The sequence below is a fragment of the Erinaceus europaeus genome, chromosome 14 (genome assembly GCF_950295315.1).
Source record: "Erinaceus europaeus chromosome 14, mEriEur2.1, whole genome shotgun sequence".
NCBI lineage: Eukaryota > Metazoa > Chordata > Mammalia > Eulipotyphla > Erinaceidae > Erinaceus > Erinaceus europaeus.
The window spans coordinates 78,187,292-78,201,919 of record NC_080175.1 but is presented as its reverse complement, the minus strand read 5'-3'; the positions used below and the strand labels follow the sequence as shown (position 1 = coordinate 78,201,919).

Here is a 14,628-nt window from a genome sequence, read left to right as displayed (position 1 = left end):
ATAAGTACGCAACACATGTTTATCTTAAGAGGTTGTTAAGCCTTTCTTGCAAAAAGGCTACGGTATGACTTAAATTATAATCCCAGGCTCAGTGTTGATCTGAAAACACTTACTGGCCGATGAGAGATTTAAAGATGCTTATGGCAATTCAGCAGAAGACTTTTTGTAACTGTTGAATTTAACGATAATTTTAAAGTGGGAGTTTATTTTATATACGTTTTAAATTTCATTTTCCTAGTAGTTTTTAGTGTAGCTAAAAATGTACTGCTCCAAGATGAAGCGGAATTTAACAGAATAATGCAAGAAAACAACAAACTGGCCCTTCACCACTATTATTTGGGACAATACTGAAGGAGGCCAGAAACCCCAGAGCGCCTGAGCTCACGCCTTCATTTAACAACAGGTGCTGTCGTGTTTGAGTGCCGACTGATGTGTAGAACCCACTTAGTTATGGACCTGACTTTCACTTTAAAACCCAACAGCAGGCATTAAAACACAGGTCACCCAACAGACAGTTTACACTGTTTAACAGACAGTTTACATCTTGGAATGTCAAACATATCACAAAGAAAGGACTTGTCGGTAAACCTTAGTGACGTAAGCAAAAGATAGTTCCTTTTTCTCCCTATCTCCAGCTGCCTTGAAAATGTTGAGTCCTTTTGCTTATCTGTGTTTGTGTGAAGTTAACTATAGGAAACACTGTACTGCTCGGAGTGAGCCTCTAAACTGCACCACTTCCCATAGACTCATCTTTGATCTCATATTCAGCAACTGGGAGCACAGCCAGAGCACTAACAGCCACAGCTGCCACTCTCACGGCAGGAGATGGTGTGGTGGACTATTTGAATCTCATTTCACTCATTCAGAGTTCATCCATTCCCTGGATTGGGGGGGGCAATATTAGAAAAGGAAAAAAAAAAGAAAAGAAAATGGGAGTGAGCTGTTATCGGGTGGCACCAAGAACAAACTTTACCATAAATTTTGATTTATTGGTAAGGTTAATTCTCTCCCACCTGTGCTTCCCGGGCCTGACCACAGAGCTTAGAACTTGAAAGAAAGAACGGCCAAACAATACTTATTTTATGACAAAGAAAGGGGGAAAGAGGAAGAAAGACACCTGTAGCCTGCTATACAGTTTGTGAAGCTTCCTACCTGCAGTTGGGGACTAGGGGATTGAACCACCGGAAACTAAAGCTGAAGAATGTTTTAGTTAAAAAATAAAATAATATATATTTTTAACTGGAGGTAGCGGGGATCAAACATGGGACCTCAGAGCCTCAGGCATTTAAAACCAATTTGCACAACCATTATGCAATCTCAACTTGCAAGACATTCCATTATTTTAGTATCAATGGTGATAAACATTTAGAAGGTTTTTTTTTTTTAAGCCAGTCAAATTCAGCAGGTAGGGGGCTTTTAGAAGTTTTTCCTACAAAATATTTTTAGTTATTATATAAGAAAATTGTCATGTTGCTAAAATTTCAAGTTAATACTAAGACACTGTAGGTAACAAGTCAAATTTTAAAAAATGTTGAAGGGTCAGGTGGTGGCACACCTGGTGGAGCACACTCACTGCCATGTGCAGGGACCCGAATTCAAGACACGGGTCCCCACCTACAGGGGAAGCTTTTGCAGTGTTTCAGATGTCTCTTTCCTTCTCTATCTCCTCCTTTCTTCTCAATTTCTATCTTATCAAATTAAATAAATTAAAAATACCTTAAAAAAAGGAGAAAGTCCAAGTTAAAAATATGTTTAGATAAGAATTATAGAACTATTAAACCACATTAGTTCTTTTGTCCTTAAAGTTGTTTTATATACTTGATAGTCACAGTGAGTACTTTGGGGAGACAGCTGGACATAGGTCAAACCATAATCACGGGGGGGAAAAGATCTATGCTTAAGGCAATATTTTTCTTCTTAGTATGCAATCAAAAACCATCAGCTATGACTAGTTTCTCAATTTAAGAGTGATAAAACACCTGGAACAAGTAGTAGCTTTGTCTGATTCTTCAGAATTGCAAGGGGGTGGCTATTTAGTGATGAGTTACTCCAGGACTTTCTCCAAAACATGTCTCAGGTTCATATTCACGTTGCTAAACTCCCTTCTCTCTTAGAGATACAATTTGGAGATAGTTAAAACAGGTAAATGCCTCCACATTTATCTTTCAATGATCTTCAGAGAGGAAATATGTTTCTCTAATTCAACTATGAAAATGAGATGCAATAAAATTACATTTATTAGATAAGCTTATTTTTAATAATTTGGCATATTCTTCTTTTCAAAAAGACTGAGGTCCGTTAAAGGGAATATACAAACAACAGTACATAACTCAACTTATAGTTCAGGTGAAGAAGAGTATTAGTGTCTTTGTGTCTATGAAGAAATGATAAAATCCACAATTTTAATGGAGAGAATAAATCAAAATAAACACTGACTGGATGCATGACCCAGTTGATGCTAAGAGTTCAGGTTTCTGAGTATCAAGTATGTACATCCTGTCTCAGGGGAACTGGTAAAGATGATATCAATACTAGTTTTTGTTCACTTCAATCTCCAGATGAAAAAGTTATTCAGCACAGATTTGAAAAGAGCATTGGCTTTTATAAAATGGCATATTTACTGGGTATGAGAAGTCTTTTGGAAAGGTGAGGAATAATGAAACAAATCATTCAGATTTTCAGTTCCTTTTGTAGTTCACTATTAATTGAGACAGTAGCTCTAAGCATCTTTGTCATAGATGATGATGACTAGTAGTGGGTTGAGTTCTGTTTAATACTTTTTTTTTTTTTCCTCAGAGCACTGCTTAACTCTGGCTTATCCTGGTGCAGGGGATTGAACCTGTAACTTTGGAGCCTCATGTATGGAAGTCTGTTTGCATAACCATGATGCTATTTCTCCAATTTTAAACTCTATTTAAAAAAATTCTTTTTTGTTTTGTTTTGTTGTTGTAGCTGAAGGCAGGTTTCAGGTCTGGAACATAAGCACTCTGGCCCACAATGAGAAGAGTCAGTCTTTGTAGTTTCCAATATCTCTGTCACTGCTAATATACAGCTGGAATTCCATAGGGCAAAAAGAGCACAGCCAGGACTCCAGAGGCAAGTGGCAAAATCAGGTGTCAGTAAATGAAGACTATAGGAAAGAACACAGCCCATGGCGACATTTATGGCTCAGGAGATTTGAAAAAAAAAAAAAAAAAGAAGAAGAAGAAAAGAAAAAGAGAAAAAAAAGTAAAACCCAGAGCACTGTGCAATCTTCTGGACCTTGATACATTTTTGATTAAAGAAACAACTGTCATTTAAAGACAAAAATAGACAAAAGAAATTGTGTGATTATTTTTAAAGTGAGCTCTATCGCAAAAAAACATGCCAAAAGCATATATGATAAAAAAACCATTCACAATATATTTCATACAACCAATTAAAATTTAGTGATAAGCAGGAAAATATTACAGATTAGGGTAAAACAGCCCCAGTAGTTTAGTGAGATCATGTTCATGGTAAGCACTCTTCCAACTTTCTGTTTATAGGGAAGCAGACCAAATCAGAATGGTGAGAACATATATCTCTTTTGTAAAGTCAGTCTTACTAAGGACCCAGACATTTAACAAGAACATTCAAAGAATCAATTTTCAACTGCACTGTACACTCTAAGTGCAGCATCAGATTCATGTCTTATCTAAAAGTGAACTTTTGGGTTTTATCAAAGGGGGTATCACTATACTGTTTTCATGTACTCAAGTCGCAAGTGGACTATCTTCGTTGTGGACTATGAAAGGCATATCATAAATACTGGTAAGTTTCCCTTTTTCACCTAGTAAGTTTTTTTTTAGCTTAACTTCCAGTTCAATCAGGGACTAAAATCTAAAAAGTCTTTCCATATTTAAAAGAAAACACATAAATGTTATAATCATATGAAGTGTCCCAAAACAAAATAAAAATTCAAACCTCTTTTGAATTTTCTCAATTAATACTAAAAGCAACTGAGAGTTGGTTAATCTTCAGCACTTTCCATTTAGGGCAATTCACTAAAGGAAATCTAATAAAAAAAAGTCTTCTAGAATAAGGCACATTGTTGAAATTATTATACCTGTTTCATATTCTGACTTATAGTAAATATAAAGGATTTATAATTTAAGTAGATTAATTAATTCATTATTCATTTTTATCAGAGCACTACTTAGCTCTGGCTTATGGTGATGGGGGGATTGAACCTGGGACTCTGGAGCCTCAGGCAATGAGAGTTTCTTTACATAACCATTATGCTATCTACTCCTGCCCTCAGGTAGCTTTATATTAAAGTCTTGTCATCTAGAGTTTATCCTAGATGAAATAATAGCACCTTCTCTACTGGTAGTTACTACATTAAAAAAAGGCAGTTTAAAAGACCATATATATTAGTGGTAAGAATTTTTATTCATAATTACCACTAAATCTAAATATCCTGCATGTCTCAGTTGGGCCTTAGGGTTTATTCCTAAGAGAGGGGTGAATCAAGACCACATTAACTTACACTTTTTATTATAAAAATATAGCCACGAAAAGAACTAAGAGACTGCTAAGTATTTAAGAAATGATTCCATAGCAAATCTAAGAATTCTTTTGTTTGATCATTCAGCTCAAGAGGTAGACTTAAGTATGTAGTTCTGTGTCTAACTACATTAAGATATGGGACATGATACACACCTACATGTCAGGTAGGAAAGCTGACTTTAGAAAAATACTAATGTATTTTCAAAGAAGTATACCCTGTCCTTCTAGGATAGAACCTGGGGTAAAGTATGACTTAACCCTACAACTCCAAAAGACTAGCAAAATATTTAGGGATGGACATACAAACATGGAAAGATCACAGAAAAGAAAAAGGAAAAAAAAAAAGTAAGTGAAAACATATGAGAAACACTGAATGGATTAGTAATGTAAAGACTGAAATGCCAGTTCTCCCGGAGCATGCCATACGCATGAGAATGTAGGGGGTAAGTCCATAGGAAGGTCAGCGCAGTACTACCTAGTGCACGTAAGAACTGTCCTGCTGACTGCAAGCCTCAGCTAGCAGGTGCCTACTGGCCTCCCCTCTGCGCTCGCTTTCAGCAAATTCATATGCTGAGCTGACTGAACCCTTATCTTCTTCCATCTGGAAGGACAGAAAAAGCAACAAGTCTCAGATTACAAAACATTACTCTCACTGTACATAAATTTAGATCAAACCAGCAAGTTGAGGCCCACAACCTATGAGACATAAATGAAGGCCACAAAAGAGAGCCACCAATAGCCACTAAGGGGCACACACAAGAAAGCAGCAAAATAAAGCTGTGATTTTCCATTGTACAAGCTAAAGCCAGATTTCCTTAATGAAAATTAAATTTCTCTTGTTAGACAAATTCCTTTGCCACCAGATTTAGTGTTCTTTTTTGGACAAAGGTATGTCTCACTTTGCACTTCTCTGAGATCCTTCCTAGACTTCTCTGTACTTCAGCCAAATCAAAGGGCCATAGTAAAGCTTTTCAAGTGTTCAGCTGTGTGTAAGCAGGGCTTGGCTTGATCTGTTCAACAAAGTTAATGTTTTAATAGCTAGATTAAAAACATACTGTCATTTTATTGACATTATTCAACAAAATCAATTTGACCCTTAATTTGAAATATACATTTTAGTGACTATTAACTAATTTGTACTTTTTTTTTTTTTTTTTTACCAGAGCATGGCTCAGCTCTGGTTTATGGTGGTATGGAGGACTGAACCTGGGATTTTGGAGCATCAGGCATGAGAGTTTTTGTATAACCATTAAACTATCTTCCTTCCGTAAATTTCTATTCTTTGATTTTTTTCTGCATTTGTACTCCGACTGGAACATTTCTAAGGAGGTTTAAAAATTTATTCATGGGGCCGGGTGGTGGCACACCTGGTTGAGCGCACATGTTACAATGTGCAAGGATGCAGGTTCGAGCCCCCAGTCCCCACCTGCAGGGGAAAGTTTCACGAGTGGTGAAGCAGGGCTGCAGGTGTCTGTCTGTCTCTCACCCTCTCTACCCCTCCCTTCCACCTTGATTTCTGTCTCTATCCAATAAATAAAGATAATAAAAATATTAAAAAATAAATAAATAAATAAATAAAAATTTATTCATAGGGCAGTGCTAATTTTAATCTTTCTTAAATCATAATATCCTCAATTAATAAAAACATAATTTTCCTCACTTATCAGGACTGATCAATAATTATTTATAAGAAAATTCCTTACATACATAAAAATAAAGCAGTAGAATTATTTGGTTTCAAGGAAATAATAAATCTGTACAAAAATTAGCTTATACTTTTTTTTTTTTTGCCTCCAGGGTTACTGCTGGAGCTTGGTGCCTACACTTCAAATCCACTGTTCCTGGAGGCCATCTTTTTTCCATCTTTTTATTGTTGTTGTTGTTGCTACTGCTGTTGTTGTTGGATAGGACAGAGAGAAATCAAGAAATCAAGAGGAGAAAACTGAGAAGGGTGAGAGAAAGTAAGACACCTGCAGACCTGCTTCACCGCTTGTGAAGGGACACCCTGCAGGTAGGGAAAATTAGCTTTTATTTATTTATTTATTTATTATTATTTTTAAAAATATTTTATTTTATTTATTTATTCCCTTTTGTTGCCCTTGTTGTTTTATTGTTGTAGTTATTATTGTCGTCATTGTTGGATAGGATAGAGAGAAACGGAGACAGAGGAGGGGAAGACAGAGAGGGGGAGAGAAAGATAGACACCTGCATATTTATTTATTTTTTTTAATATTTATTTATTCCCTTTTGTTGTCCTTTTTTTTTTTTTGTAGTTATTGATGTCATCGTTGTTGGATAGGACAGAGAGAAATGGAGAGAGGAGGGGGAGACAGAGGGGGAGAGAATGACAGACACCTGCAGACCTGCTTCACCGCCTGTGAAGCGACTCCCCTGCAGGTGGGGAGCCAGGAGCTTGAACTGGGATCCTTATGCTGGTCCTTGTGCTTTGCGCCACTTGCGCTTAACCCACTGAGCTACAGCCGGACTCCTGAAAAATCAGCTTATTATATAGCTTTGCTTATAATACTGATGTGGGAAAATATTCAAAATTAATTTTTTAAAAGAAAATCATTACTAGTGTTGGTGAATGGTTCTGAAGAAGGTTCACTAACCTGAGTACAGATCTGAGAGTTCTTGAACTATCTGATGGCTGTATAATTTTCCTGTCACAACAGTAAACAAGCTGCTATGATTCACACCTTGTAATTAAAAACCAAGATACATCTGAGATTCACAGGAGCCTCAGCAGAAAATGTTTGTGGGCATGTGCTGTTTGTGCAGCTGTGAGCAAATGGCCAGTCACTGGCCACTCAATGACCATTTAAGCAGCTACTGTGACTGCGGGTCTCCGGGTTGAGTGTATTCTTTCTTTTGTTTTCTTATGTTGACGGTAAGTAAATAGATCACAGATGTAGAATGACGATCTGAAAGGTGAAGATGCTAGCATGGAGGTGATTTGATTTGAGTAGGATTTCTAGTGGGAGCAGCACTGGGGAGCACTAGCACTGAGGCCTGCAGCCTCCCCACTCTTTGCTACACTGCCTGCCTTGCAGGAGAGGCTACCTGGCGATGTGCTCTGCCCTCACTTTGTTCTTTCACGGAGGCTACCACTTTAGCATGATATTATGGAGCCTGGAATTGCTTTAAATTATGAAATTATGATTTCCTTTCCTTGTTCTACTTTGTTCAGTCTTTCCTCAAACATCATGGCTTATTTAAGCCAACATAATAGGTGAAAACAATTTCATAAAAATCCTGAAAGTTATCTGCAGTCGACAAAGGTGTCCCAGAATGTTCTTTTATAAAGACCAGAACACTGCTGAGTCCTGGCATAAGGACTGAACCTGGAATCTCCGCTGCCTTCAGCATGAAGGTCCTCTGCACTAATGATGATGCTATCTCTCAGGCCCCAGGTATTCTTTAAGAAAGGAGTTTTCCTATTGTCTTAGCACAGCCATCAAAATTCTTATAAATACCCACTGTTACCAGAAAAACACACGTAGGTAATATGTGAAAAACATATCTGGCTCAACCAATGGTGAAGGTACATCTTCAAATTTGCTTTCTTAGTTCTTATTTTAAACATGTAATATAGCCAATTATTACTTAACCCATCTGTAAATTCACTTAAATTACTATACCTTTATAATTTAATATAAAAGAATGTTAAATAAGTGTAAAGCTACTAACTATAATAATAAAAAAATTGAAAGGTCTGGTGAAAGTTCTGGTCATGTAAGCAGTTTTTAAAGCAGAACTTAGTTAAGATCATTAAACCAATCAAATGGATGTAGAAACATTAGAAATCTTGAGAATAAAAAAGAATTAAAAATATGTATCATTAAAACTCCTTAAAATACTGACAAAGTAAGAAATTAAACTAAAAAAACTAAAAAAGAAAACTAAAACAAAATTTAGTTGTATTGCTTTTTTTGTTCAAGTCAGACTGAAGTTAGAGTTAATACAGTCTTAATAGCTTACTATCAAGTATTCTAGGATTTAAATTTTTATTCTTTTTCATCAAAAGCATGTTTAGTATACTGTAGTTTTTTTTTTTAACTGACAGAATGGATCTGCCTGAGGAAATTAAGGTATATATGGGTGACAGCCGTCAATTTATTGACGCACTAAGTAAGGATATGAAATGTTCCCGCAGCCATTACAGTGTACAAAGTCAGATATGGACATGTATTCATAACACAGATTAAAGCATGGTTGAAAAAAGTTACTTTCAAGTAACTGCAACATTAAATTTTAAGATAATTTTTGTAGCATAAATTACTCAACATGCAGGAGCATTCTTAAAGATGAGTAGTATGACAAGCAGAAGCATTAGAACTGTGCTAGAAAAAGTAGTTATAGAATATGTAAGAAGGTACAGGTCTCTGTCTTCTGATGCTGAATTTTATTCTGAAATTAGAAATATAATTTTTTTCCAGGTTTTTAACGTACATGTTACTAAAAGTCAAATTAGAGACAGAGCTGTTTCCCATTTTTAACTTATGCCTCTGCCCATCTTGAATACTGTTTAATTGGCCTTGAGCATGCAAAAGAGTCAGGGAGTTTCTACTCCTACTCTACCTAAGTCTGCTCAGCTGATTCCTTGCCCTCGACAATGGCTGCAGTGCGATGAACTCGTCACTTAGAGCAGCTGTGTTGGAGTACATCTATAAGTGGACAGAAAAGGGACGGGACATACAACAAGTCAGTGAGCTGCTTTCATTACCTCAGAGACAGACATAGGACAAACTTTGTAAAGACACCTGGTCCTACACAAGCAGGAGAAATACATGGTACACACAAGGCTGACATTTGGAGGGTTGTTGGCTCTGCTATTAAAATAATTTATTATTTAATTCCTCAAACCACATCGCTATTCTGGAGAAAAAAATGTCCAGAATAAATGCAGACAATGCTTGATTTGTCTTGGGCCTTTTGGCTGATAACAAAGTAGCTGACAAACTTCCTAACCATTTCTTCATCATTACACAATAGGTGGCAGCCTAAGGCTGAAATAAATGATGGAAGACTCCGCCCATACAATAGCAAAGGCACAATACAAATGAGATTTGAGCGACCATATACCATTTCAGGGAAAAAAGGAGAAACAGACAGAGAGGGATGGACCTGAGCCAAACCAATCCAACAAATCATAAGACTTTTGAGTAGAAGGAGAGGTTTCTTCTTTGGTTTAGACTGAGGTCATATCCTGGCACTTCAAAGTGAATTCTGAGGGGCGAATACGGAGATTATACCAGCTTCCACACAGACAAAATGACCCCTCATCATTTTAAAATATGATAAAAGAATCAAAACATAAAGTACTTTGAACTTTTTCTGCCAAAGGGTCCAACTTAAGGTACCATGTACTTCCCATATATCCCTTTACAAAGATTTCATGGAAAAGTAGCAGGAACTACTACCACAGAATTTCTAAGGATAAACAGATCTGATCATTTACTTTTGTAATGAATTTTTTCAAAGCGATGCCATTAAAATATTTTGGTGAAGTAACTATACAGGACAAGGGTATGAGACAAATGTATTCTCCACAAAGGTTTAGAAAGAGGTAACAGAAAATGTGTTAAGATAGTACTCTTTCTGTAAACATTTACCTCTAAAAATTAGGGAAAAAAGTACCTTTCTGATACATAGTTAAGGAACATACCACAAAGTAGAAAAGTTTATCCACAGTGATGATAGATGCCTAACTCAATTTAATAAATACTCTGAGAGGTCTAACTCAATATAGTAAATATTTAGTATTTATTCTGTTCAAAGTGTATACAACTATATTCCCAAAATTTGCTTGGCATGTAACAAACATGAGGAAAAAGAAATCTTAAATTGAGTTGAACTAAGTGATTAACAAACTTAGTATTTGCCAGAGCATAAGAATTAAAACAATTTTTAGTGTCTCTTTTCTTAAAATTTTTCTTTATTCAGTTATTTATGTTCTGAGCAGGATAGAAAGATAGATACACATCAGGTTCATTGCTCTACTCTGCTATCTTGGTGTCAAGAATCAAACCAGGGACACAAGCTGTGCACTCTAACTACTGAGTCACTCCCGGACCACTAAGATGTGCTCCTGGGAGTGTCGATTTAAAGCTAAGCTGCAGCTAGTATAGGTAATAGGACAAATTAGTGAACTCATATACAAGTCAAATGAAATGCCCCAAACACTATATTTTTACTTATGATGTAACATACTATTAAGAAGTTACTCTAATTAATAAACATTAAGTGAAAAATATATTTTATAAGAAATCATTCTGTAAAAATTTAGGTTGAATAATTTATTGTAAAATATTTTATATATATATATATATAACCTAAGAAGGTGTTAGTTGAATCTAATGTTTCTACATACATGGGTATACATCCTTGTTACATAGATATATCTGATAGAAACTGTCTTATTATTTAAAACATATTTACTATTACATCTGGAAGTAGGCCCATATTTTCATATTTAAAAACCTGAAGCTCTACTAACAACACAGTGTGATTAAAAAAAATTGTCAGGAGTTATAAAGTGGATAGAGACCAATGAGAAGTGACTTAAAATTTAACAATATTTATACTGCAAAGAACTGATGTAAAAAAAAACAAAAAACCTGTAATCACAGCTGTTCATCACTATATACCCCTAATTTAATAAGTACTGTATACGAAAGACAATTACCTGTGCCTTTTCAGTATTTGTAGGGTGGAGCTGTCGGTCAAACACTTTCTTCACAACATCAATAAACAGACAAGTAACAACCATGAGGATGATGGCAAACCAAGCAGAACCACTTGATAGGAGCTCAATGAATACAAAGTACATATTTTGGGAGCTCAAGAATGGCCTGCCAAGAAAAGTAAGTGAGTTTAGTATAAGTAGATATTAGTAAGTTACTTTTAACGAAAGATTCATTAATTTCCTTTCCTTTCTTTCTCTCTTTCTTATTTTAATATATATTTTTACCAGAGCACTGTTCAGCTCTGGCTTATAGTGGTGCTGTGGAGGATTGAACCTGTGACTTTGGAGACTCGGGCATGAGTCTCTTTGCATAACCATTATGCTATCTATCCCCACCCTCATTTATTCATTTTCATGAGAGAAAAAGACAGAAACCAAAGTACTGCTCCCCTCTGGCATATGGTGGGTGCCAGAGGTCAACCCTGGGACCCTTGGGGGCTATAAGTATCACTGTTGATAAACTCTCTTCTTGGCCTGGGTCTCAGCTGTTGTGGTGGTGATGGTGGTGGGGGCTTCACCACTAAGGACCAACACTTCTAGATAGGAGGGAGGGGGAGGGTAGGAGAGAGGCAGAGAGGGAAAGATATCATAGCACCGAAGTTTCCTCCAATGTGGTGGGAACTGCACTGAGATCTAGGTAGCGTTCATGGCAAAGGAGGTAGGTACACTATCCAGGTGAGCTTTCTGCTAGCCACTGAGTTTTGCTTTTTAAAAAATAATAATTATTAATTTATTTGGTATGTTTGTAAAAGAATCAGGCTGTCGTATGTGGTGTCAGGGACTGAATTTAGGACCTCATGTATACAAGGCATGCACTCTATAGTTTATAAAGTGGTTTCACTCTTTTTTTATATTTATTTATTTATTTTAATTTATTCCCTTTTGTTACCTGGGTTTTATTGTTGTATTTTTGCATAGAAACATGACGCATTTTTGTGAAGAAAACTACGTCATGACTGTTTCAAAAACCCAATATTTCATCATTACTCTTGGTGGCATTTATTTTCAATTTCATTTTTCTTTTGACAAAGGGTGAGACGGAGATGAAGAGGGAGACATGACAACACTGCTCCACTGCTTGTGAAATGTCCCCCTAAAGGTGGACACCTGGGACTTGAACCTGGCCCCTTACATACTGGAACATATCTACCAGGTGTGCTACTACTTGACCCCTCCTTCCATATACAAAAAATGGAGATAATAAAAACAAATGGGTTAAGCCAATGTAATGTCTTATGTAAAAAATACCTAGAATGTAGTAGGGATTCGGTAATTGTTAGTTTCTTTCTTCCTTCCGTAACAGTAAGATCAAATGAAAGTAGATGATTTAGATTAGGATCCTGGTGGCATGATAGCTGAAGTGCTAGGCTCAGGACCATGAGGTCCTGAGTTCAGTCGTCAGTGTTGCATGTGCCAGTGATGTTCTGGTTCTCTCTTCTTTTTTTTTAAAAAAAATTATCTTTATTTATTTTTTGGATAGAGACAGGCAGAAATCAAGAGGGAAGGGGGAGATAGAGAGGGCCCCCTTTCTCTATGTTAATGAGTATTATTTTTTAAAAATAAGTACATTGAGGGGCCGGGTGGTGGTGTACCTGGTTGAACACGTGTTACAATGGCAGCAACGACCCAGGTTCAAACCCCTGGTCCCCACTTGCAGGGGGAAAGCTTCACAAGTGGTGAAGCAGTGCTGTGGGTGTCTCTCTGGATCTCTTTCTATCTTCCCCACCCCTCTTCATTTCTCTGTCTCTGTCCAATAGAAAATAAATAAAATATTAAAAAAATAAGTACATTTATTATTAGACTAGGTCTCAAAATTATTCCAAGCAAAACTATTCATAATATTATCTATAGCAATTAAGTGCTTATTAGAGTTGAGTCAGTATAATTACATCATGATTTTCTTTCACTTATTTATTTATTTTTTTGAAACTCAGCTCTGGCTTATGGTGGTGCTGGAGACTGAACTTGGGTGCTTAGAGCCTCATGCGTGAAAGTTATTTGCATAACTATTATGCTGTCTCCTCAGCAGGTCAGTATGATTAAAGTACAGTATATATTCACTTACCAGAGAATTCCTCCATAAAACAATGAAAATACAAAATAGAATATAATAGATCCCCAGGTAACAAGATGATTGATCCAGGTCCAAAAACGAGTTTCCAAAGCCATCTAAAAAAAAAAAAAAAAAAAAAAAAGTTAAAAACCCCTTAGAAATGTGGATTAATAAATTTTTTAAGATAATTAAAAAAATTATTTATTTTCCCTTTTGTTGCCCTTGCCGTTTTATTGTTGTTGTAGTTATTATTATTGTTGTTGTTGATGTCATCATTGTTGGATAGGACAGAGAGCAATGGAGAGAGGAGGGGAAGACAGAGAGGGGCAGAGAAAGACAGACACTTGTAGACCTGCTTCACCGCCTGTGAAGTGACTCCCCTGCAGGTGGGGAGCTGGGGGCTGGAACCGGGATCCTTACACTGGTCCTCAGCTTTGCGCCACGTGCACTTAACCCGCTGTGCTACCGTCCAGCCCCTGGATTAATAAATCTCTAACCACTCAGATAAAACTAGAGGATGAAATCTATTAATCTTAAGGGGCTAGGACTAGATAAAATTTTAGAAATGTTGTGTATGAAACTGAGCAATTTCAAATTTATGATGTTTTCCTTCTAGAAGAAAGCATCACTGAAATTTCATGACTGCTTTATTCTTAACTTCACAGCTTAAAACCAAATTGTACTCTCTTGCACTATAAAGACAGAAACAAAACCTCAGAGGTGAATATGGCAAGGTTAAACTTTGTCAGGCCATAAAAATCAGTGGAAGTGCTCCAAAATCAGATAAAGTAGGGCCTTCTGACAAAACCAACAAGAATGACTAAAATAACAACTAGTCCAATTATTCATGAATAAGACAGGAAATAATATCTATGGGTAAAGAAATGAGGAAAATTAACTATGAATTACACAGAAACACACATTTTGTGCCTGTTTCTAATTTCTATTCCATACCTTTACTGTGACCGTTATAACCATGACTGTGAAGACCAAGGTGCCAAATGTCCAGTTCCCAAACATCTAAACAGAAAGAGTAAACTGTGATGTATTCAAAAGTTCTGAATCAGATGGAAGACAGAAAGTAACTTCACTCTTTATCAAAACTCACAGACTAGAAACATTTGAAATAGTGACTGAATTAGTAAAATTGAAAGAGTAAGAGAGGGAAAAAATACTATTATGCTTATTATACAAAATGATCCTTTGGATAACGCTGTCCGATAAAAAAACCCAAAAAATGGATTTTGAATTGAGAGCACCGACTATTATGGTTTATAATAATAAAGCTGCTGGTGAC

General features: G+C 36.3%; 1 protein-coding gene across 13 annotated transcripts in view; it reads right to left on the bottom strand.

Moving 5' to 3' along the window:
- The window catches only part of ATP11B (ATPase phospholipid transporting 11B (putative)), a 100,707-nt gene that overhangs the window by 11,357 nt on the left and 74,722 nt on the right, over window positions 1–14,628 (bottom strand). For 8 of the 13 annotated variants that reach the window (XR_009544747.1, XR_009544748.1, XM_060172027.1 and 5 more), the window contains 3 exons: window positions 14,286–14,351; window positions 13,344–13,447; window positions 11,219–11,384 (listed from right to left, as the gene is read on the bottom strand). Coding sequence is in view for 10 of the 13 variants with exons in the window: in XM_060172027.1 (XP_060028010.1) it covers window positions 11,219–11,384; window positions 13,344–13,447; window positions 14,286–14,351 (336 nt within the window). In the remaining 3 variants the exon portion in view is untranslated. Of the gene's footprint in view, window positions 1–2,519; window positions 3,290–5,005; window positions 5,132–9,111; window positions 9,198–11,218; window positions 11,385–13,343; window positions 13,448–14,285; window positions 14,352–14,628 lie in introns of those variants that run through there. The other 5 variants (XR_009544750.1, XM_060172031.1, XM_060172032.1 and 2 more) reach the window with 3 other exon arrangements.